The 21,911-nt window shown below is 39.8% G+C and overlaps 1 protein-coding gene across 1 annotated transcript in view; it reads left to right on the top strand.

Moving 5' to 3' along the window:
* Nucleotides 1-21,911, top strand: part of CNTN4 (contactin 4) — a 1,007,382-nt gene that overhangs the window by 478,145 nt on the left and 507,326 nt on the right. Inside the window, exon 4 of the mRNA XM_081528227.1 lies at nt 1,369-1,510. Coding sequence (XP_081384353.1) covers nt 1,456-1,510 — 55 coding nt within the window. The 5' untranslated portion in view covers nt 1,369-1,455. The remainder of the gene's footprint in view (nt 1-1,368; nt 1,511-21,911) is intronic.

Raw genomic sequence — 21,911 nt, 5'->3', positions numbered from 1 at the left:
TGTCTTATGGTTCCTTAAATTTCTCATTTATTTGATTAAATGATGAATAGGAAAAAGGATTCTGCTCATCTTTCAAATCCCAGTGGGAGCTCATCTCCTTTGCCAAGTCCAGAAATGTCCCTCCTTCCTTCACAATGGCATGTCGTGTTGCAGTTTTATGAAACTGTAGGCAGCTTGTACCCCATTGGAGTAGGAGATTGCTAGGGCTAGAGCTGGGATTTCCGTTTTGGCAGGTCCCATGCCTCACTAGTGTCTGGCAAGCAAAAGGCACTCCACAGATGCATAAATCCATGACTGGATCACAGGATGGACGGGAGAAGGGATGAGTGAATGAGAACAAGCCAAACGCAGTGTGAGTTCTGTTTTATTGAGGTCATGTTGCAAAACTTTGGCACCTAAAGGCACTTCAGCTTTGTTTGATTCCCTTGGCATTTTAAAAAATACTGTGAGCTGGTTTCCAACATTTAAAACTTGGGAGACTTTCAAAATAAATACTAGTATTTTCAACTGTTCTTTGACAAGTTGTAAATGTCTCTGCAACCCTGGGTCTGTACCCCTCATGTTAGCCATCAGCATGAGCTGAGGGGTACCTGCCCCTTCAAGCAGAACAAGCCTGTGCCCTTCTGAGGGCCCATGAGTGCCCCCTGCTTCACCCATCCACTTTCCTGGCATGTAGATTGTACATGGAACAAGTAGCCTCTCTTCACCATGGAGGTTTCCTGTTCTAAGATTCCTGGCTAACAGAAGAATCACTGTTCTCACTCATGCCCTGGATTTGTCCAAAAGAACCTAGTAGATAGCTACATGTAGTTTGTAGAATTTTTGTCTGTAGGCACTGGAGCTGCACATTTCTGTTACATTTTAGGGGTGAAACATAGAGCATTGGGGGGAAAAATGCTTGAATTCATGGGACAGTTATCATTTTTCACACATTTAACTCCATTCTAAAACTTCATAATTTCTCCTTCCATCAGGTTCTATTTTGTTCAGTGACATTTCTTCTGTATTCACTATTTTGGGTGTATTACTAATTGGAAAATAAAAAGAACAGCACCTGGAGATTAAGGGACTGGAAAGGAACTTTAAAATGTAATTCAGTCCCCTGCCTTCGGGTTGGTTCTCATCTAATCAGAAGCTGTTCTTACCTTCACTCTGTAGCCACAGGGATCTGTCAGCTCCAGTCTCTACCCCAGTATCATTGGGAAAAAGGAAAAGAGGCTTATTTGCTTCATATTCAAAATTTAACATGCTTTCTCTTTTTCAGTAGTAGTTTTCCAAAAGTCACTTTTATTCATATTCAGTAAATTTGCAGAGACCACAAGGAGAAGTATTCCCAGATCTTATTGTCATGTCTCTTCTCCTCCACAGATTAAAGGTTGAACACAACTTAAAAGAAGCAGCTATTCTATTCACTTGTTATTGGACTTGAAACGCCTTTGACCTCGGAAACTGAAGATGAGGTTGCCATGGGAACTGCTGGTACTGCAATCCTTCATGTTGTGCCTTGCAGGTAGAGTGTCATTTGAAAACTTTTTGATTTAAAAATGCCACTGTATTTCACACTAATTCAAAAGTGGGCCTTCAGTTTAGATGGCAATGATAGAACAGTACGAGTACGCACTACTATGACATAGCGTTTGCTGACACCACTGAATATACTCTCCTGATGGTCTTTTAGCACCTCTTTTCATGGCGTTGTATCCAGAGCTAGACATTGATGTTTTGCCTGTCTGTCTGGTCCTTTTAGAGTTGTTTGAGCTATTATTTGGTTTGAAAGTTGTTATTTTTGCTCATTCCAGCACTCAATTGCACAGAGATATTGGGCAATAAAGCTGATTAGTCTCGAGTATTGCCTACTTTGAAGTCAGTGGATGGAACTTTATCTGGGTGACTCTTTCAGTGTCTTTGTTGATATCACACGATCCTTTGATACCTTTGTTTTCATTTGAATACACCTATAGTTTAGCAGGAGCTATAAGCATAGACATGAGGCCTTTGCCATACTTTCATGGTCAGCTGCTAGACAAGGGCTTTGAAAATTTCAAACATGCTGTTTATTACTTTCTTGGCTTTCTGGAAGATAGGAGCCTACCAGCTGACATGCACAACTTAGTGTTGATGCAGCCTTCATCCAGTATTGCACTGAGAGTTGGTTTCCAGGTTGGGATGGTGGGAGTCTTTCCATGTCTTTTTGAAATAAAACTAGTTGATATGTTTTGTTATTCAGAGTGTCAAGTCCAAGACAGATACCTGGAATATATTTATGTTTTTATACCATAAAACAAAAGTGACTTTTTTTTAGTCATCACTCAACTTGATTCATGCATTCATTCAAATAATGTTACTGAGTACCTTACAGGGAACCAGAACTGTGTTAACATCTGTGGATATGCTCCTATGCAAGAAAGACACAGAAGTCTATTAGCTGAGTTCTAGAGCTGTACTGACTTACAGCTAGGTACAGTAAATTACTGCAATTATTGTGTAGTTAAAGGTCGTAATGGTAGCACTCCCGTATATGGATCCCTTATGCATGCCAGACACTGCACTAAGCACTCAGTATACTTCATTTCATTATCTCATGATCACTAAGAAGTATTTACTCTTTATTTTTGTCACTGTTATTATTAATATTATTACTGAAACATTAAGAATTTGAGAAACTCACCCAAGGTCACCATGCTAAGAGGTGGTAGAGCTAATAAGGTTCAGACTCAGAGCTGACTAACTCCAGATTCCATAGTTTTGACCAACATGTTATACAGTCTTGTAGCTTTCTCACTGATTTCTTCAGTGTATGATTGTAAATTACTCTTTAAATTTTGGCTTTCATTCTTCCTGGGTTTTTCTAAATGTGAACCGCCATCCACTTAGAAACTTTAGACAACCTTAGCTTCAAAGTTTTCACTTCTTGCCTTAGTTAGGTTTACAGTATCCTCACCATTCCCTGCTTATGGTCCTGTTGGCATCTAGCTGTCTCTTTTAGAAATATTACTTCTCACCATCATCTGGTCAGGAACTAAATGTCCACCACCCAGCATATGCCTCAGGCTCTGTGCCTCACTTCCTTTCTCCAGTCTTTTCATGGGCCTTGACCCTCCTGAAAGTCCTCAACTGGGACAGTCTGTCTCTAACTTCTCCTGACTCTAAGATAAACGTCTACTTTAAAGTGCACGATCATGAATCAATGTCTCAGTATTTGATCATAGCCATCTGTGGTCATATTAACCCACTGTGCACAGTAGGTATCAAGAAATCAAAGGGTTAAAAATCAGTGAAGCCATTAGTCTTCTCAGTGGTGTTTTAGAAAAACTCAAAATTCTCACTCAAGATGTGTACCTGTATCTTTTTTACGCACTTAACCTTTTGCAGGAAATCTTTATATTGATTTTTTGGGGTGAGTCTTTTTGTGAACTGGTTTACATGGCATTAACATTCCCTTACCATATTCCTTTTTCAGTGTAGGTAAATCAAACATTAATTAATGTTTTTGTTTTCTTGCTATTTGTCTTGATTTCATTAATTTACATAGTACTCGACACTGAATTCTGAACAGATTTCTTTAACTGCTGTTTCTTTTCCTTTTCTATACTTTCTTAGTTGTGTGTTTCTTGATTAGTTTTTGGCAAGGAAAATACTTTGTCAATTATGTTTATCATAATTAGTGAATCTCAAATATGCTTTTTTTCTGATCTTTTTTCCTAAACAAGATAGAAGATCCAAATAAATACACAGGTTTCTCCTACACGAGATGCACCTTAGAAGGTCTGCTAATTATTTAAGGAATTGATTAGTAATTTATGGTAGAATGACAATGTTCTCTCTTACAAAGCTAGACTCAGTCTCTCACAACAATTTAAAACAAAATGTGACTATTGATGCTTAGTAGTCTGAACATTCAGTCTCTACAAAATTGAGTTTTATTTTTCTCCCTCTTAATTTAAACAGGGAGCTCATAACCCTACTACTAGAAGAACAAGGAAGCTAGTAAATGAAGGAAGCATTCTAAAGGTCATACTGACTCCTTCTGACAACAGGCAGTATAGGTGACTATGGAAAACTGGACAAAACGTCCCATTAATGTACCAACTGGTGCCCCTCTCTGCTCCGATATGCCAGGTCTCCCAGTTCCTAGTTTTTATGAATAAATCTCCTAATTATTATTGCCAATCAACTCAAATTAATTTTAAAATAAAAATTAAAAGACTGTATGAGGAGCTTCCTGGTGGTTCGGTAGTTAAGACTTCATCTTCCAATGAAGGGGGATGCAGGTTCCATCTCTGGTTGGGGAGCTAAGATCCCACATGCCTTGCGGCCAAATACCAAAAAACATAAAACAGAAGCAAGACTGTAATAAATTCAATGAAGACTTTTAAGAAATTATCCACATTTAAAAAAAAATCTTTAAATAAATAAAAGGCTGTATGAAGCAAATCAAAATGGCCTTCCAGCAAGATGCTATTCCTAGTTCACCAGGTTGCAAAATCTGTTTCAAGCACTTAGTTTCTATTTGTTATGAGACACAGTACCAAATAAGTAGACCTTAGGGTCTTTGTACTAATTCTTCCTTTACCCAATAATGCTCTTCCCTTGAATATCCCTGTCTGTTCCCTGTGGCCTTCTTTGAATCTGTGCTCAAATGCCACCTAATCAATAAGACTTTCCTTGACCACAGCAAATAAATAAAATTAAATTAAAATAGCAGTAATTCCTTTCACGAATATTTTATACCCCATTTCTTTAGTTTTCTTCAGAGGTCTTATCAGTATATGAATAGCTATATGTTTTATTTGTCTTTATGCTAAATACCTTTCCCTACCAGATTAAAGCTTTGTTAAGTCAGACATTTTGCATCTTTTAAGTCACAGCTGTATGTCCAGCATCTTCAAACTGTATAGTACATAGTGCCAGTCACTGAATAAATAAGCATATGTCAAATGAACAGATGCTGCATACTGACCAGACATGAGCAAGAGACAGCCCATCTCCAATTTCCAGCTGTGCACTGGATCCAAGGCGTGCCATCTCCTTCATGTTAAGGCAGTGAACCAGCCACCTCTAAGGCTGATTCATATAAATGTGTTTTTAAAATTAGATTTAACTTATGCAGTATTAAAATTTGTTGATGGGCCTTGAACTCTCTCTCTTGGTGTAGCACCCCCTTGTCAATTTCTGCTTTTAACCATAGCTAGGTGGACTGTTCCCACTCCGTATTCTTCTGCCTCGAGTCTTCCTCTAAAGTCGCAAGCAAGAGGAACTTTGAGAAATTAACTCCGTTCTTCAGTGTGGTCCACAAACCATGGGGCATGAGAATCAGCAGATAAAAGCCTCAGGGCCTGTCATTTGGAAAGAGAGGCCTAGGCATGTTCCTCATGGTTCCTTGGAGGTCCCCAGCAAGACCGAAGCCCTGTTGCCCATAATACACTCCCTGTCTTCTCCTTCTCACTGGACTTCCTGGAATCATCTTCCAAATAAACTGTTTTCAGGTCCTTCTTTCAGGCTCTGCTTCTGGGGGAATCCAAACCAAAAACATGCACACACCAATTAGTAGCAGAGAAGCAGGCCATTATTGGTCACATCAGTAATTAGGACAAAACCAGACAGAAAACATGATTTTGGCAGAGGTTATTGAAGTGTTGACTGTGATGTGGATCTGTTTGCATATATGCATGTGAGTACCTGCACGCATCACCAACTCAATGGGCATAAAGTTGAGAAAACTCTGGGAGATAGTGGAGGACAGGAGAGCCTAGTGTGCTGCAGTCCATGGGGTCGCCAAGAGTTGGACTCGACTTAGGGACTGAATGACAACAATAACCTGCACGCATACCTCTACATAGATATGCCTGGAAGTATTATCCAGGTCCTGCACACAGATAGTTTTAATTTTTTACTTGTTTTGCTATTTACTAGTTTTATCATTAGCCAACTGATGGACAAGTCATTTTTGCCTCTCTGTGATTCAGTTTACACCTCTGTATAAAGACGGTGTTGAACAGATGCTCCCCTGGAGTCCTTTCTAACTCAAAGAATATTATCTGCTGCCTGCTAAGTTGCTTCAATCACGTCTGACTCTTTGTGACCCCATGGACTATAGCCTACCAGGCTCCTCTGTCCATGGGATTTTCCAGGCAAGAATACTGAAGTGGGTTGCCATGCCCTCCTCCAGGAGATCTTCCTGATCCAGGGATCAAACCCTCATCTCTTATGTCTCCTGCATTGGCAGGCAGGTTTTTTACCACTAGCACCATTCAGTTCAGTGGCTCAGTCGTGTCCGACTCTTTGCGACCCTATGAATCGCAGCACTCCAGGCCTCCCTGTCCATCACCAACTCCCGGAGTTTATCCAAATCCATGTCCATCGAGTCAGTGATGCCATCCAACCATCTCATCCTCTGTCGTCCCCTTCTGCTCCTGCCCCCAATCCTTCCCAGCATTAGGGTCTTTTCCAATGAGTCAACTCTTCGCATGAGGTGGCCAAAGTATTGGAGTTTCAGCTTCCACATTAGTCCTTCCAATGAACACCCAGGACTGATCTCCTTTAGGATGGACTGTTTGGATCTTCTTGCAGTCCAAGGGACTCTCAAGAGTCTTCTCCAACACCACAGTTCAAAAGCATAAATTCTTTGGCTCTCAGCTTTCTTCACCATCCAACTCTCACATCCATACATGACCACTGGAAAAACCATAGCCTTGACTAGATGGACCTTTGTTGGCAAAGTAATGTCTCTGATTTTAAATATGCTATCTAGGTTGGTCATAACCTTCCTTCCAAGGCTAAACACATGATTTGAAAGGCAGATATATATATGCTGAAGGGTCAGAGCTAAGCTTGAAACTTTATTCACCTAATATGAAATTTCACATAGGTCCTGTGTGTTGTTCCTGTGTATTACTGATTCTGTTCACATTGGCAGATTTGAGAAAAAGAATAAAATGACTGGTTCATATGTGCATATGGAGGAAGAGGTGTGAAGACATTTAAAAGTCCTCTGTAAATATGTGAAAAAGATGTATGTTTGATGTATTCTCAGCTGGGCTTGGTTTGAGAGAGGCTAAATATATTCCCACCTCTATAATGCAGTTGACCAACTTCAGCAATGATTTCCTTTTTAGAAAGTGCATCCTCTGCAAATGCAAGTATTTTGTTGTCTGTTCACAAGCTGTCTGCTGCTGTTACCGCTGCATCTGGGACAGGCAGTGGAGAAAGGGTCCTGTGTATTTTAAGAGAGGCATATTCTGGGATTAGCAAGCATTCTCATAATTGGAGCAAGGGGGACACCCTAGTTGAATACTTAATCACAGGGGTGTAGCTTGAATCTATGACAGTAAGAAATGCAGAAGTGAAGTCTCTCAGTCATGTCTGACTCTTTGCAACCCCATAGACTATAGCCTGCTAGGCTCCTCCATCCATGGAATTTTTCAGGCTTACATCCTGGAATGGGTTGCCATTGCCTTCTCCAGGGGATCTTCCCAACCCAGAGATCGAACCCAATTGCAGGCAGACTCTTTACCCTCTGAGCCACCAGGGAAACGCAAGAAACGCAAACCAGGGTGCAATCAGAGTATATGGAAACAATGTCCAGTGGTCCTCAGAAGGCATTTTAGGCTCAAGATGTGTCTTATATGTTAAACTGAAGTATACTATGGATGGGTGTATATGTGTGTGTGTGCGCGTGTGTGTGTTAGTCACTAAGTTGTGTCCTACTCTTTGTGACCCATGGACTGTAGACCTCCAGGCTCCTCTATCCGTGGGATTTTCCAGGCAACAATACTGGATCAGGTAGCCATTCCCTTCTGCAGGGGATTCTGAACCAGGGATTGAACTTGGGTCTCCTGCATTGCAGGCAGATTCTTTACCATCTGAGCCACCAGGGAATCTCCTAGACTATGGATGCTTTTCTATTCTTCTAGGGTCAGAGAACATATATGCACAGTAGGAATCTCCAGTGTTTGTTGATGTTGGTAGTAGAACTTGATAAACACAATCTTACCAAGTTTTCCCTTAATCACACATTCCTGCAAAGCTCAGCATCTGCCCTAAAAATCCTGGCACCCCATCACTATCATGCCCATATAGCCACACTAGGATGCAGAGCACACCAAAGTGAGTTTCAAAGTTGGTCTTACAACACAGCCAGCAATAGTATTTTGGTTCTCAAACTCTTGTATTTTTCCCCAGAGTAAACAGAAGAACAGACAACTTGCAAATAATTCCCAATTCTAGACAGATATTAAATCCAGTACTGCCTCTGTTTTTGCAAAAGTAACAAGCATTCAATTAAGATCAAAACAGAGTTGAGTAAATGTCAGTTTTCATACAGCTACTGCAAAGCGTAGTTTTGCACTGAACGCCTATTTTATTGTTTCTCTTTCTAAGAAACTGGCCAGTGTAGCCAGCCATGCTGACTGCAGCCAAAGAATGGATTTCCTATTTCCTCTGTGCTGTCTCAGAACCATGGCCATGAAATGAAGCCAAGGTAGTAGAAAGATTTAGCAAGAAGAAAGTTAATAGCTAGATTAAAAAGCAGTGGCTCCAGTGAAGAAAATTTAGGAAAAGAATAGGGAGAAATATACCCAGAAAATAATAAACAGCAAACAGAAAACTCCTTTTGAATATCAATTTAAGTCCTTGAAAACATTTCTCAGTCAAAAAATATTAATCTGTGATTAAGATGTTGAGGTAAATAGAGAAACTGGCAGCAATTTTATGTCCCCACCAGCATAGACAGATAGTAGCAGTGATACAAACCAAAAGTTATTAGAAATATTCAATTTAAGACCTCTCCTGAAGCAAAATCATTAATGGCTTCATTAGATATGCTCAACTAGCCTGGATGCCTTAACTATAAATAAAACTCTCCTACTGGTAGAGTCTAGGACATGTTGTACTTTAAAAAAAAAAAAAAAGATCTGATGAATGAAACATATTAGGAAGAAGGGAGAAAAACAGACAGATAAAAAATTCAAATGTTGTATGCATTTAATATCAGCTTGTGTGATAATGCCTGGTTAAAATGTAGGATTCATGGTGCTTTCTCAGAGCTTGAGGACGGGTGAAGGAACAGCCGTGGAATCTCCTACCATGCCAGGAACACCACCCGAAAGCATGGGCTTTGAAATGAAAGGGAGAGACCTGTCACTTATCAGCTGTGTGGTCAAGCTGTTTTATCTCCCCAAGACATGGGTTGCTTTTTATTTTTTATAAAATGAAATAGACAGAATACATGTTTATTGGCTTGTCTGTGAGAGTTGAGGTCATGTATGTGTTCTTTGTACTTAGTGCAGTGTCTGATACGAGCAAGCACCAGTGAGTGTGAGCTGTCGTTCACTGAGTCATTTAGCCTGTATTTGAGGATCCACCAGTGCTGGGACTGTGGTGTTCTCTGAGAATGTAGTTTAGCTCTAAGTGAAAGATTGGCCCTGTCCTCTTTGCCCTGCTGCTGCTGCTGATGCCACCAGTATCAGCTTCTTAGGACACAAGTATCCCGCCCTTCTTCAGTGATTGAAGATTGGATAGCAGAGTTTATAGCACATTTGTTGCCTTTCCCCCACCTTTTTGCAGTTTGACCTCATCTATAAAGTAGAAATACGATAAGCTTCTCTGAAAAATAAATACCTAGTTGATTAAACTCATATGTGTAGAGCACTTAGGAAGAAATTTTGGCTTAGTAACATGTGTTAGTTGCTATTAATATCACTGTCATTATCATTACCAGCAGCGACAAGCCAGTGGGCATCCATATACATGTTTAGCAGCCACACCTTTAAGGATCTGCCTCCTGGCAGCAAGGCTCCTGACAGGTGGAGCCATCTATCTGGGGGTCTGGCATTGTGAATATGCTGTGGAGATATCTATGACAGAACTCCTAGAAAGTTGCAGATAAAGGGTTCTAAAACAAGAAGGATCTGGTGGTTCAAAATGACAGGAAAAAAAAAAATTAAATGCATTTTAAAAACTAAGATAAATAAAGGAGCACATAGAAGTCCCTAATGCGTGTGGTGTAATGGGCTGGAATGGACTCCCTAGTAGACCATATCCTTCCTTCTTCTCTCCTTTGAAAAACTCCCGTTGGTGATGTCAACCAGGTATTTCATCTGTACAAAGAACAGAGTTTATTAACAATGTAGCCCCATACCACCATAATAATCCCCTTAATTTGTTTAGCACTTGTTAGTCTATAAAATATTTGCTGAACAATCTCTTTCACAAACTCATTGGAGGCTAGAGACCATTATAATAATAATGTCAAGAGTAAATGCTTATTGAGCATTTCTGTGCCAGATGTAGTATGGCATTCTTGAGTACAAGATACCATTGAACCTCAGCACAAGCGTTCCTAGATGAGGGGTATGTGCCCTGCCCAAGAAATCAGAGCTCATACAGGTCCAAGGCAGTGTTTGAATCTGGGTCCATCACGTTCAAAAGCCAGGACCTCTAACTGTTTTGCTGTAATATCCATTGACACATAGTACCTGTTATCATGGGGCTTGCCATCTTGTACAATATTATAAAGCCAGTGGGCCTCAAAAATGTAGTCTGTGGATGAGCAGCATCGGCAACTCCTGATAACTTATCAGAAATGCAGATTCATGGGCCCCAGGCCAGACCTATAGAATCATAACCTCTGGAGGTGAGTTCATGTTCCTCCCTCCAGGCGACTGTGATGCTCACAAAAGCCCGAGAGTCATAGTAAATGCTCTTGAGAGACAAGTAGAGCAGAAATTGTCATTATCCCAATTTAACATATGAGAATCTGAGTGGTCAGGGACCCGCTCAAGGTTATATGCCTGACATCAGTGGCACAGCTGAAATCTAGACTTTCTGATTCATAATCTAGTGGTTTATTTCCCCCCCCTAGTATATATGCTACCTTTTTACTCAGGTCAGCCTAGCTTTCAGGGCAACTTATTGAATACTTGATGATACAAAGGAAGGGCTTTTTATGTTGAAGAGGTATCCTGAGTATTGAAATCATTTAATTTTTCTGCTGGGCCTTTTTTCCTGGCCAGTGAACCACTAACGGTGTGGTATTGGTCTGCACTCTTTCTCTGTTTTTTGATGTAATAAATGCAAAAAAAGATATTATTCCGTAATTTTAAAGAAAGATAGAACTATGTTACACAATCTTTGGAGAGTAGAAAACAAAGGAGAATGTCTCCTGGGCCTACAGCTAGAGTACGATTACTGATTGTTTTGGTAAACAATAAGGTACATGTTGTTAGGTGTGAGTTCTGTGCTTGGAGAGATAAAAGAAAAATAGCTTTCATATTTTGCAAAACCCCTAGTGGATTGCTGGGATGTTTTGTTCTTCTCAGAATAATCAAGGATTCTTTCCCTTAAGAAAAGTAACAGATTATTTTGTTAAGGAAAGAAACGATTCTAAGGCAGAGGGCCCACCCCCTCAGTTCTCAATTAAGACCTATCTCAAAGGTTCTCATTTCTAAAGCAAAGTTTTGGAAAATGACCGCAGAGGACTTTTCCTCTAAAGGCTTTAAAATTACGTTCAAATTAGCCACATGTGGCTATTGCACACTTGAAATGTGGCCAGTCCAAACTGAATTACCAGAATCTGTAATACTTTCCTAGGGCTGTTGTAACATATCACTGCTAGCTCAAGTGGGTTAAAACAACAGAATGTATTCTCTCACAATTCTTGGGCTAAAAGTCTTAAATCAACATGTTGGCAGGTTGTTCTCCCATAGAAGGCTCTAAGGAAGAATCATTCCTTGTTCCGTTCTACCTTGAGGCTGTGGCAGCAATCCTTGGTGACAATTGGCTTGTAGATATATCAGTCTCATCTCCATGTCCATCTTCACGTCATCTTCTTTTCTGCATCTGCAGTTCACCCCTTGGATGTGGGAAATCTCCTGCAAAAAAGGAATATAGGGAATTCCTTGACAGTCCAGCGATTCATACTTGGCACTTTCATTGCCAGAGCCCAGGTTCAATCCCCAGTCTGGGAACTAACATCCTGCAAGCTGTGTGACAAACTAAAAATGAAAAGAATGAGTGTAAAGTACCTCATTGGTTATTTTTATGTCAATTATGTTGAAATGACTATATTGGGTTAAATAAAACACATTCATTTTACCAGTTTGTTTTAACTTTCTCTTAATGTGAGTACTGGGCTTCCCAGTGGCGCTAATGGTAAAGAATCCACCTGCCAATGCAGGAGACACAAGAGATGTGTGTTTGATCCCTGAGTCAGGAAGATTCCCTGAAGAAGGAATTGGCAACCCGCTCCAGTAGTCTTGCCTGGAAAGTTCCATGGACAGAGGTGACTGGTGGCTATGGTCCATGGGGTCACAAAAGAGTCAGATATGACTGAGAGTGCACACGCGCGCGCACACACGCACACACACACACACACACACACACACACAGAGTGTAGGTACTAGAAAAATTTAATTACATATGTGCCTCGCATTATATTTCTGTTAGAAAGCAGTGTCATAATAGATAAAGCAACTCACCTACTAATTCTTAACCTATAAATGTAGCTGACAATCATCACCTCCTTTTCTTTTCTTTGTAGGAGTAGAAACTCTGGTTGCTACACCTGAAGGGAAGTTGGTTCAGGAAAAGTGTAGATGGGAAAGGTACAAAATGTAAATTTGCAAAGTCCCTAACTCAAAGAATAGGGTGAATGAGTCCCCTTGAAGATTTTAAACTTCCTAAAGTTAGGGATGTTTGTTTTATTCACTGTTTTTAAGAGGCACATGGGATAGTACATGACACGGAGCAAGCAGTCAATAAATAGTATGTAAATGAAAGAATACATATAACATCTTTTGTGAATCTTTATGTGCTTCTACATTCCCTTCTTCTTTAACCTTCTTAGCAACCCTAGAGATCAGGCATCACTAATCCTCTATAAGATTATAGTCTTGGAAATTAGACTATAATAGGCTACGGAATTCATTCAGAGTGAAACATCTAGTGATCAGCAGAGCTAATATTGACATCTACATCTTTATACTCCAAGTACTATGTTCTTTTCTATCACAGGCCCTCTAAGATGCCTTCATAGAGGAAACAGTTCATAATCTCATATCCAGCAAAAACAATGAAACAGGGAAGACCAGAGGATTTTTTTTAAGTATTTCTGGAGAACTTTCAAATTGTATCATCCAAAACAGAAGTAATTTATACACAAATATTCATAGCCTCAGGCTTCCTCGGTGGCTCAGTGGTTAAGAATCCACCTGGCAATGTAGGAGACACAGGTAGGGGTATTTGTTTTGATCCCTGATCCAGGAAGATCAACTGGAGAAGGAAATGGCAACCCACTCCAGTAGTCTTGCCTGGAAAACTCCCATGGACAGAGGAGCCTGGCATGCTACAGTCCTAGAGTTGCAAAGAGTCAGACATGACTTAGTGACGGAACAGCAACATTTATAGCATTATTAGTCACAATAGCCAGAAATTGGAACAACCCAGGTTTCCATTAATTGATGAATAAATAAACAAAATGCCATATGTGCATACAGTGGAATATTATTCAGCCATAGAAAGGAATACTGATATAACATGGATAAACCTTGAAAATGTTATATGAAACTACTCACAAAAAGCCACATACTAGATGAATCTGTTTACACAAAATGTTCAAAATAGGTAAATCCATAGAAAGAAAATTTATTAGTGAACCATAACAGCACTTATGAGGGTATAGGATGTGATTGCTATTGTATATGTGCTTTCTCTTAAGAATGATATTCTATAATTAATCTAATGATGGTTGAACAACCTTATGGATATATAATACTAAAACCCACTTATCTTAGTTTGTTCAGGCTGCTATAACAAATGTCACAGACTGGGTGGCTCATAAACAATAGAAACGTATTGTTCACAGTTCTGGAGGCGGGAAGTTCAAGATCAACATATCATGTCAGTGAGGTTCTGATCAAAGACCTCTCCCAAATGACAGACTGCCCACTTCTCTCTGTGTCCTTATATGGAGGAAGAGGCAAGGGTCTCTGCAGTCTTTCTGTGAAGGTACCAATCCCATTCACATGGGCTTTGCCCTCAGGACCAAAGACCTCACCTCCTAATACCAGCACATCTTATCACACAGGGCATGCATTCTCAACACAGGAATTTAGAGGGACATGATCATTCAGACCAGTGCCTATGTGCGTACGCAGTCATGTCCAATTCTTTATGATCTCATGGGCTGCAGCCTGCCAGTCTCCTATCCGTGGAGTTCTCCATTCAGACCAGAGCAACACTTCATGTTAAGAGGGTGAGTTGCATGCTGTATGAATTACATCTCAGCAAAAAATAAACCTTCTGAGAAGCAAAACTAACACAGGCATTACTCCCTCCAGAGAGAGTCTGTCTTGCTGTCAGGAAGCCACAGTTACTAGAGCCACCTTCCCTCACGTGCAATTCAGGGGATTGTAATCCTATCTAGTTGCTTTTATCTTATAGGCAAGTTGACTGGGTTGGCCAGGGACACTCAGAAAAATTGGTGGCATAATCTGAGTATAAGTTTCTCACTTCACTCAGCGCCCTCACTGCAGTCCCAGGCTCTCTTCCACTTCCAAAAGGCAGCTACTATAGTAAGGGGAAAATAATGAGAGACAAACCTCCTTGGGAGCGTGAACTCTCTGAGTTTAACTCACCCAAGGTGTCATATTGGATCCCCAGGGAAGTGAGAGAGGTGGAAAGGAGGGCTGTGTGCTGTGAGAGTGGCCCTGAGGAGTCAGGAAGTGCATTGCCTTCACCAGTTTTCAGTTCTGTCTCAGGTGGATATCTGTAGGGAACAGACATCTTTTCATTATCTGTCTGTCTGTACCAAACCCCTTGGTGGCCAAAACTAAGAACACATATTGGGACTTCCCTGGTAGTCCAGTGGCTACAGATCCACTTTGCAATGCAGGGAATGTGGGTTCGATCCCTATTTGGGGAACTAAGATTCCCACATGCTGTAGAGTAACTGAGCCTGTGCTCCAGAGCCCACGCCACAACCAGAGCCCGTGTGCCACAACGAAAGTTCCCACATAACAGCAAAGATCCTGTGTGCTGCAACTAACACCCAATGTAGTCAAAATGAATACATAAATATTTTAAAAATACAAGTTGAATCTGTGATTAAACCCCACCCCCACACACATCAGAGGATTATGTCCCAGGTCAAAGTCTTAAAAATACTTTTGATGCCAAGAGAAGGTGATGTCCTGGATGAAGAGAACTTGAGGGAAGTGTGATGCCATGTACATTATTGAAAAGATATGAAAGCAGCAATGCATATGTTGCTTGAACTACATAAGTAAAAGGAAGCAGAAATCAATATAAACTCCCTCATTTCAGCTATAGTGCTTCCACATAGGTGACATCTACACCAGAAAGAAATTAACACAGTTTGAGACATATTCTGCTTGTTGATGTGGAAACAAGAGTCCAGACAAGCAACTTGAGAAAGGAAAGAAAGTGTTACTCTCTTCTAAGGAACGTTGAAGACCAAGCCAGTGGTTAACCTATCAGTTCCTTGCAGGAAATAGTTACTTCCACAGTCAGAGATTCACAATTGTCAAAGTTGTGCTCTCATCCAGTCTCTCTCTCTTTGGGCAGATTTGAAAACCAGTGAGCGAAAGGATGGGTTTGTTTGCCCGAGCTCACATGTCTACAGGCTTTCAGAGGAAGGATTAAACTGGGAAGGTTTGATTTCCTTTTCTCTTGATGATAATAACCCTTCCTGATTTGGACTTCATAGTTGTTTTCTTATTACATCATAGCATGTCTTAACTCTGTTTATGTAAATGGATATTGAATTTTATTATTACGAGTGTTGAGGATAAAAGTTTTTGATTGCCTTTGTCATCTGTTTTCCCACTAGAGATGATTTTTAGTAAGTTGTAGTAATCCTCTATAGACTTTTTTATACAGTAACAAAGCAATTAGAAGAGATTACCTTCTTAAAGTTAGAACTTTTTTATTTCTTTGAAAATACTTACATACTTTTTAGTAATTTATTCACTTATTTGGTGATTTACTAAACATCTATTACATTCTACATAGTGATAGATGTTGAGTATACATAGTTATTTGTGGTTTAGTCCAGGGATTTAAGAAATTTATAATCTTGATTTTAGATCTTGAACTTAAATCCAGATTTAAGTGAGAAATATAGGCAAAATACAATATTCTTCTCAGTGAATCATAATGTTAAAATATCAGAAGGTATTTCCTTGGTACAACCTACAATGGAGAAGACTATGACCCTGGGGTGAGATAAATCTGGGGTGAAAACCTTTCTCTCAGTGTACCTGTTAAGTGTAAGAATTTGAAGAAATTGCTTAATTCTCTGAGAAATTAGATATGAAATACTTAGCACAGTGACTGGCCTATACTTAGGGTGTAATAACAATGTCTATTGCATTTATTTATTGATAATAAAGATCATAACCTTCTCCCCACTTCTTACCACTGAGTCCCAATGCAAGCAATATACTTCTATCTACTTCATAGATGTCAGTGGCTTCTGAATGACATAGTATGAATAAAGAGGGAAGAAAACAGTGAGAGTAAGCGAGGATAACATGCCAAAATCTGGTCTATCGTGAACACTTCTGTGTAGGAAAGGTCAAAAATGATGATGTTCGAGTTCGTTGTGAAGTTGACTAAGAAGGGGGCGGGTCTTTACCTCCTTCATAGGTAGGAAAGGAAAAGAAGGCAAGATTGATGACTGTTTCTCTTATGTAATTATATTATTCTGAGGATAAATTCTATCTTATTCATAGCTCAGTTGGTAAAGAATCCACTTGCAATGAAGGAGATCCCAGTTTGATTCCTGGGTCAGGAAGATCTGCTGGAGAAGGGATAGGCTACCCACTCCAGTATTCTTGGGCTTCTCGAGTGGTTTAGCTGGTAAAGAATCCACCTGCAATGCGAGGAGTCCTGGGTTCGATCCCTTGGTTGAGAAGATCCCCTGGAGAAGGGAATGGTACCCATTTTAGTATTCTGGCCTGGAGAATTTCTTCATGGACTATATTGTCTATGGGGTCGCAAAGAATCAGACACGACTGAGCGGCTTTCACTTTCACTCTATAGCTGTATAGATACAAATGTTTATAAGCATTTTATTACTGTATATTTACCCTGTATCTTGAGCCATATGATAATATTTGAATTAGAGAATATTCAAAATAGAAACACTTTATCATCCATCTGATATTTTATTACTGTTAATTATTATTTTACCTGATTTTTCACCTTTCTTACCATTGAAACATTACAGTCTTGGGCAAGGTATTCATTATTGATGATGATGATAATAACAATACTAATAATAACAGCAATAATTACTGTCTACCTCCATCTCATCTAAATGCTTAAATACATCATATAAATTATATTGCATTCAGAGCAGCCCTAAGATGGCAATATCATCACGTCTGCATCATACGGGAAGGCCGCTGCATCATAGTGGGTGAAAGTCACGCAGGAATGGCTTCACCACCAACAGGTTCTTTCTGCCTCTCTCGCCTGGTCCACACCAGCCTCAGACCTTACCAGGGACCCTCCTGAGCAGGAACTCAACCTTTCTGTCCTTCCCCAGTGCCTGTCAGCTTTACCCGTCATCGTCTTCCTCCTTAGTTACTGGTTAACCCATCACTCTGGAGAAAATCAAATTAAACTGTATAGATGGTATGTCCCAAAATAGCTAAATTTTTTTGTATGCAGTCACAGTGTAATAATCCTACTTTCTCTCCAAGGGGGTATCTTTCCCCAACTCCCAACATTTTATATCTCTTTGAATTGTCACTGTTTTCTTTCCACCCCCTGGGGTAATAGTCATTATCTTTCCCTCTGGCTTACTCCTGGTATGTTTTCTCCCTCCCTCCTGTCTTCCTTTGCTCTCTCAGTCTAATTATATCTTAGCTTAGAATACAGATGTAAAGCTAATGAAATTGTCTTTAAACACTCCTTCAAACTCCAACTGTTCACCTCCCTCTGAGTTGAAATGAGTTAAGTTTTAATTTATTTATTTAAAACTTACTAGACTAATGTATTCATATATTCAAATACAGTATACACTTTGAGTAGGCTTCCCAGGTGGCACAGTGGTAAAGAATCCACCTGCCAACACAGGAGACAGAAGAGGCACTGTTCCATCCCTGGGTCAGAAAGATCCCCTAAAAGAGGGCGTGGCAACACACTACACTATTCTTGCCTGAAAAATACCATGGACAGAGGAGCCCGGCCAGCTACAGTTCATAGGGTCGCAAAGAGTTGGACAAGATTTAGTGACTAAAACAACAACAATACACTTTGTACAAGATATCTTCTATGCTTCCCTTAAAGGAAAGGGCGAAATTCTCTAACAAAGTCTTGTCCATAGACTAAACTACTGCCTCCACCATAGGAATTATGATAATTCAAAGAACAAAGCAAAACCCAAATAAATCCCCATCTTTGAGCCAAAGAATAAATAATAAAAACGCAGCAGTATTTGTCTGGGTCAACATATTCTGCCAGAACTTGACATGATACTCTCTGTAGAATTTCACTGAAAAGTTATGAACTTCTGATGACACTGGAAAGTAGGGGTTGCACACAAGTGATCTTTGTAAACTAAAAATTGTCAAGTGAAAATGAATTTTCCCCTCTCCTATTTTTTCTCTTAGGCAGAGTTCTTGGATGCCCTCTTTGGGAATATTTGTCTCCCCAGTGGTGTGATATTTGCACAAAAACTTGGTTTTAATATAATCTTTATTGGACTGGAAATAGAGTCAAGTTTGAAGTTGCTCTGGATTCCTTGTTTTTCCCTTATGATTTCTTAGACTTGTTCTGTTCAGCTGCATTCAAGATGAGAAAAGGGAAAAAGATTATCAATCAGTTGCACTTCATAGTTGTTTATGATTTCATATTATCTAAACAAATCCTCAATTTAGTGAATAAATAAATGAAAAAATGTTTTGTTCAGTGATTTGGAATCATTTTTGAAAAAAATGTAACTACGTGTAGTTATGAATGAACATAATTACCACTTATTATGATAGTCATTTCATGATATATACTTATATTAAATCATTATGTTAGACACCTTAAACTATGAATAATACATGTTGTAGGTCAACTATATTGCAGTAGTCCGAGGGAAAAACGAACTATTACTAACACCAAAAACTTAAAAAAACAATAGAGAAACTCACAGAAGAAATTACTCTTGAATTTATTCTTTACCTGTTTATTATGTTAATATAATAAAAACCCAGAGTCTAGAACAATATTTGCTACTTTGTAGTTTTATAACTTTAAGTCAATCGCTCGACCACTTAAAACCTGAAATACTGCATAAGTGGATAATGTAATGGAACCAAAATGAGATTTCTAGGCCAGTGTTACCCACAATTCAGTGATCATCTCCTTCTATTCAATCTGTATCCTACTCGTACACAGAAGTATTATTATTTACTCCACAATTTTTTAGCTGACATTCTTTTTATTTATTTATTAATTTATTTATTTAAATTGAAGTATAGTTCATTGGCAATTTCATATGTACAGCAAAGTAATGTATATATATGTGTGTGTGTATATATATGTATGTATTTATATACATATATATGCTTTCAGGTACTTTTCTATTATTAGTTCAGTTCAGTCGCTCAGTCCTATCCAACTCTTTGAGACCCCATGAACTGCAGCACGCCAGGCTTCCCTGTCCATCACCAATTCCCAGAGTTTATCTAAACTCATGCCCATCGAGTCGGTGACGCCAGCCAGCCATCTCATCCTCCTTGGTCCCCTTCTCCTCCTACCCCCAATCCTTCCCAGCATCAGGGTCTTTTCCAGGGAGTCAACTCTTCCCATCAGGTGGACAAAGTATTGGAGTTTCAGCTTCAACATCAGTCCTTCCAATGAACAACCAGGACTGATCTCCTTTAGGATAGACTGGTTGGATCTCCTTGCAGTCCAAGGGACTCTCAAGAGTCTTCTCCAACTCCACAGTTCAAAAGCATCATTTCTTCGGTGCTCAGCTTTCTTCACTGTCCAATACTCACATCCATACATGACCACTGGAAAAACCATAGCCTTGACTAGACGGACCTTTTTTGGCAAAGTAATGTCTCTGCTTTTTAATGTGCTATCTAGGTTGGTCATTACTTTCCTTCCAAGGAGTAAGCGTCTTTTAATTTCATGGCTGTAATCACCATCTGCAGTGATTTTGGAGCCCCCAAAAATAAAGTCAGACACTATTTCCACTGTTTCCCCATCTATGTACTATGAAGTGATGGGACCAGATGCCATGATCTTAGTTTTCTGAATGTTGAGAGTTCTAAGCTAACTTTTTCACTCTCCTCTCTCACTTTCATCAAGAGGATTTTTAGTTCTTCTTCACTTTCTCCCATAAGGGTGGTGTCATCTGCATATCTGAGGTTATTGATATTTCTCCCAGCAATCTTGATTCCAGCTTGTGCTTCTTCCAGCCAAGCGTTTCTCATAATGTACTCTGCATATAAGTTAAATAAGCGGGGTGACAAGCCTTGACGTACTCCTTTTCCTATTTGGAACCAGTCTGTTGTTCCATGTCCAGTTCTAACTGGTGCTTCCTGACCTGGGTACAGGTTTCTCAGGAGGCAGGTCAGGTGGTTTGGTATTCCCATCTCTTTCAGAATTTTCCACAGTTCATTGTGATCCACACAGTGAAAAGCTTTGGCATAGTCAATAAAGCAGAAATAGATGTTTATCTGGAGCTCTCTCGCTTTTTCGATGATCCAGCAGATGTTGACAATTTAATCTCTGGTTCCTCAGCCTTTTGTAAAACCAGCCTGAACATCTGGAAGTTCACGGATCACGTATTGCTGAAGCCTGGCTTGGAGAATTTTGAGCATTACTATACTAGCATATGAGATAAATGCAATTGTGTGGTAGTTTGAGCATTCTTTGGCATTGCCTTTCTTTGGGACTGAAGTGAAAACTGACTTTTCCAGTCCTGTGGCCACTGCTGAGCTTTCCAAATTTGCTGGCATATTGAGTGAAGCACTTTCAGAGCATCGTCTTTCAGGATTTGAAATAGCTCATCTGGAGTTCCATCACCTCTACCAGCTTTGTTCATAATGATGCTTTCTAAGGCCCACTTGACTTCACATTCCAGGATTTCTGGCTCTAGGTGAGTGATCACACCATCGTGATTATCTGGGTCGTGAAGATCTTTTTTGTACAGTTCTTCTGTGTATTCTTGCCACCTCTTCTTAATATCTTCTGCTTCTGTTAGGTCCATACCATTTCTGTCCTTTATCAAGCCCATCTTTGCATGAAATGGTCCCTTGGTATCTCTCATTTTCTTGAAGAGATCTCTAGTCTTTCCCATTCTGTTGTTTTCCTCTATTTCTTTGCATTGATTGCTGAGGAAGGCTTTCTTATCTCTCCTTGCTATTCTTTGGAACTCTGCATTCAGATGGGAATATCTTTCCTTTTCTCCTTTGCTTTTTGTTTCTCTTCTTTTCCCAGCTATTTGTAAGGCCTTCTCAGACAGCCATTTTGCTTTTTTGCATTTCTTTTCCATGGCAATGGTCTTGATCCCTGTCTCCTGTACAATGTCGCGAACCTCCGTCCATAGTTCATCAGGCACTCTGTCTACCAGATCTAGTCCCTTAAGTCTATTTCTCACTTCCACTGTATAATCATAAGGGATTTGATTTAGGTCATACCTGAATGGTCTAGTGGTTTTCCCCACTTTGTTGAATTTAAGTCTGAATTTGGCAATAAGGAGTTCATGATCTGAGCCACAGTCAGCTCCCGGTCTTGTTTTTGCTGACTGTATAGAGCTTCTCCATCTTTGGTTGCAAAAAATATAATCAATCTGATTTCAGTGTTGGCCATCTGGTGATGTCCATGTGTAGAGCCTTCTTTTGTGTTGTTGGAAGAGGGTGTTTGCTATGACCAGTGCATTC

The sequence above is a fragment of the Giraffa tippelskirchi genome, chromosome 9, assembly GCF_054371585.1.
Source record: "Giraffa tippelskirchi isolate mGirTip1 chromosome 9, T2T-mGirTip1v1.2.pri, whole genome shotgun sequence".
Lineage (NCBI taxonomy): Eukaryota > Metazoa > Chordata > Mammalia > Artiodactyla > Giraffidae > Giraffa > Giraffa tippelskirchi.
This window is presented reverse-complemented; position numbering and strand designations above follow the sequence as displayed.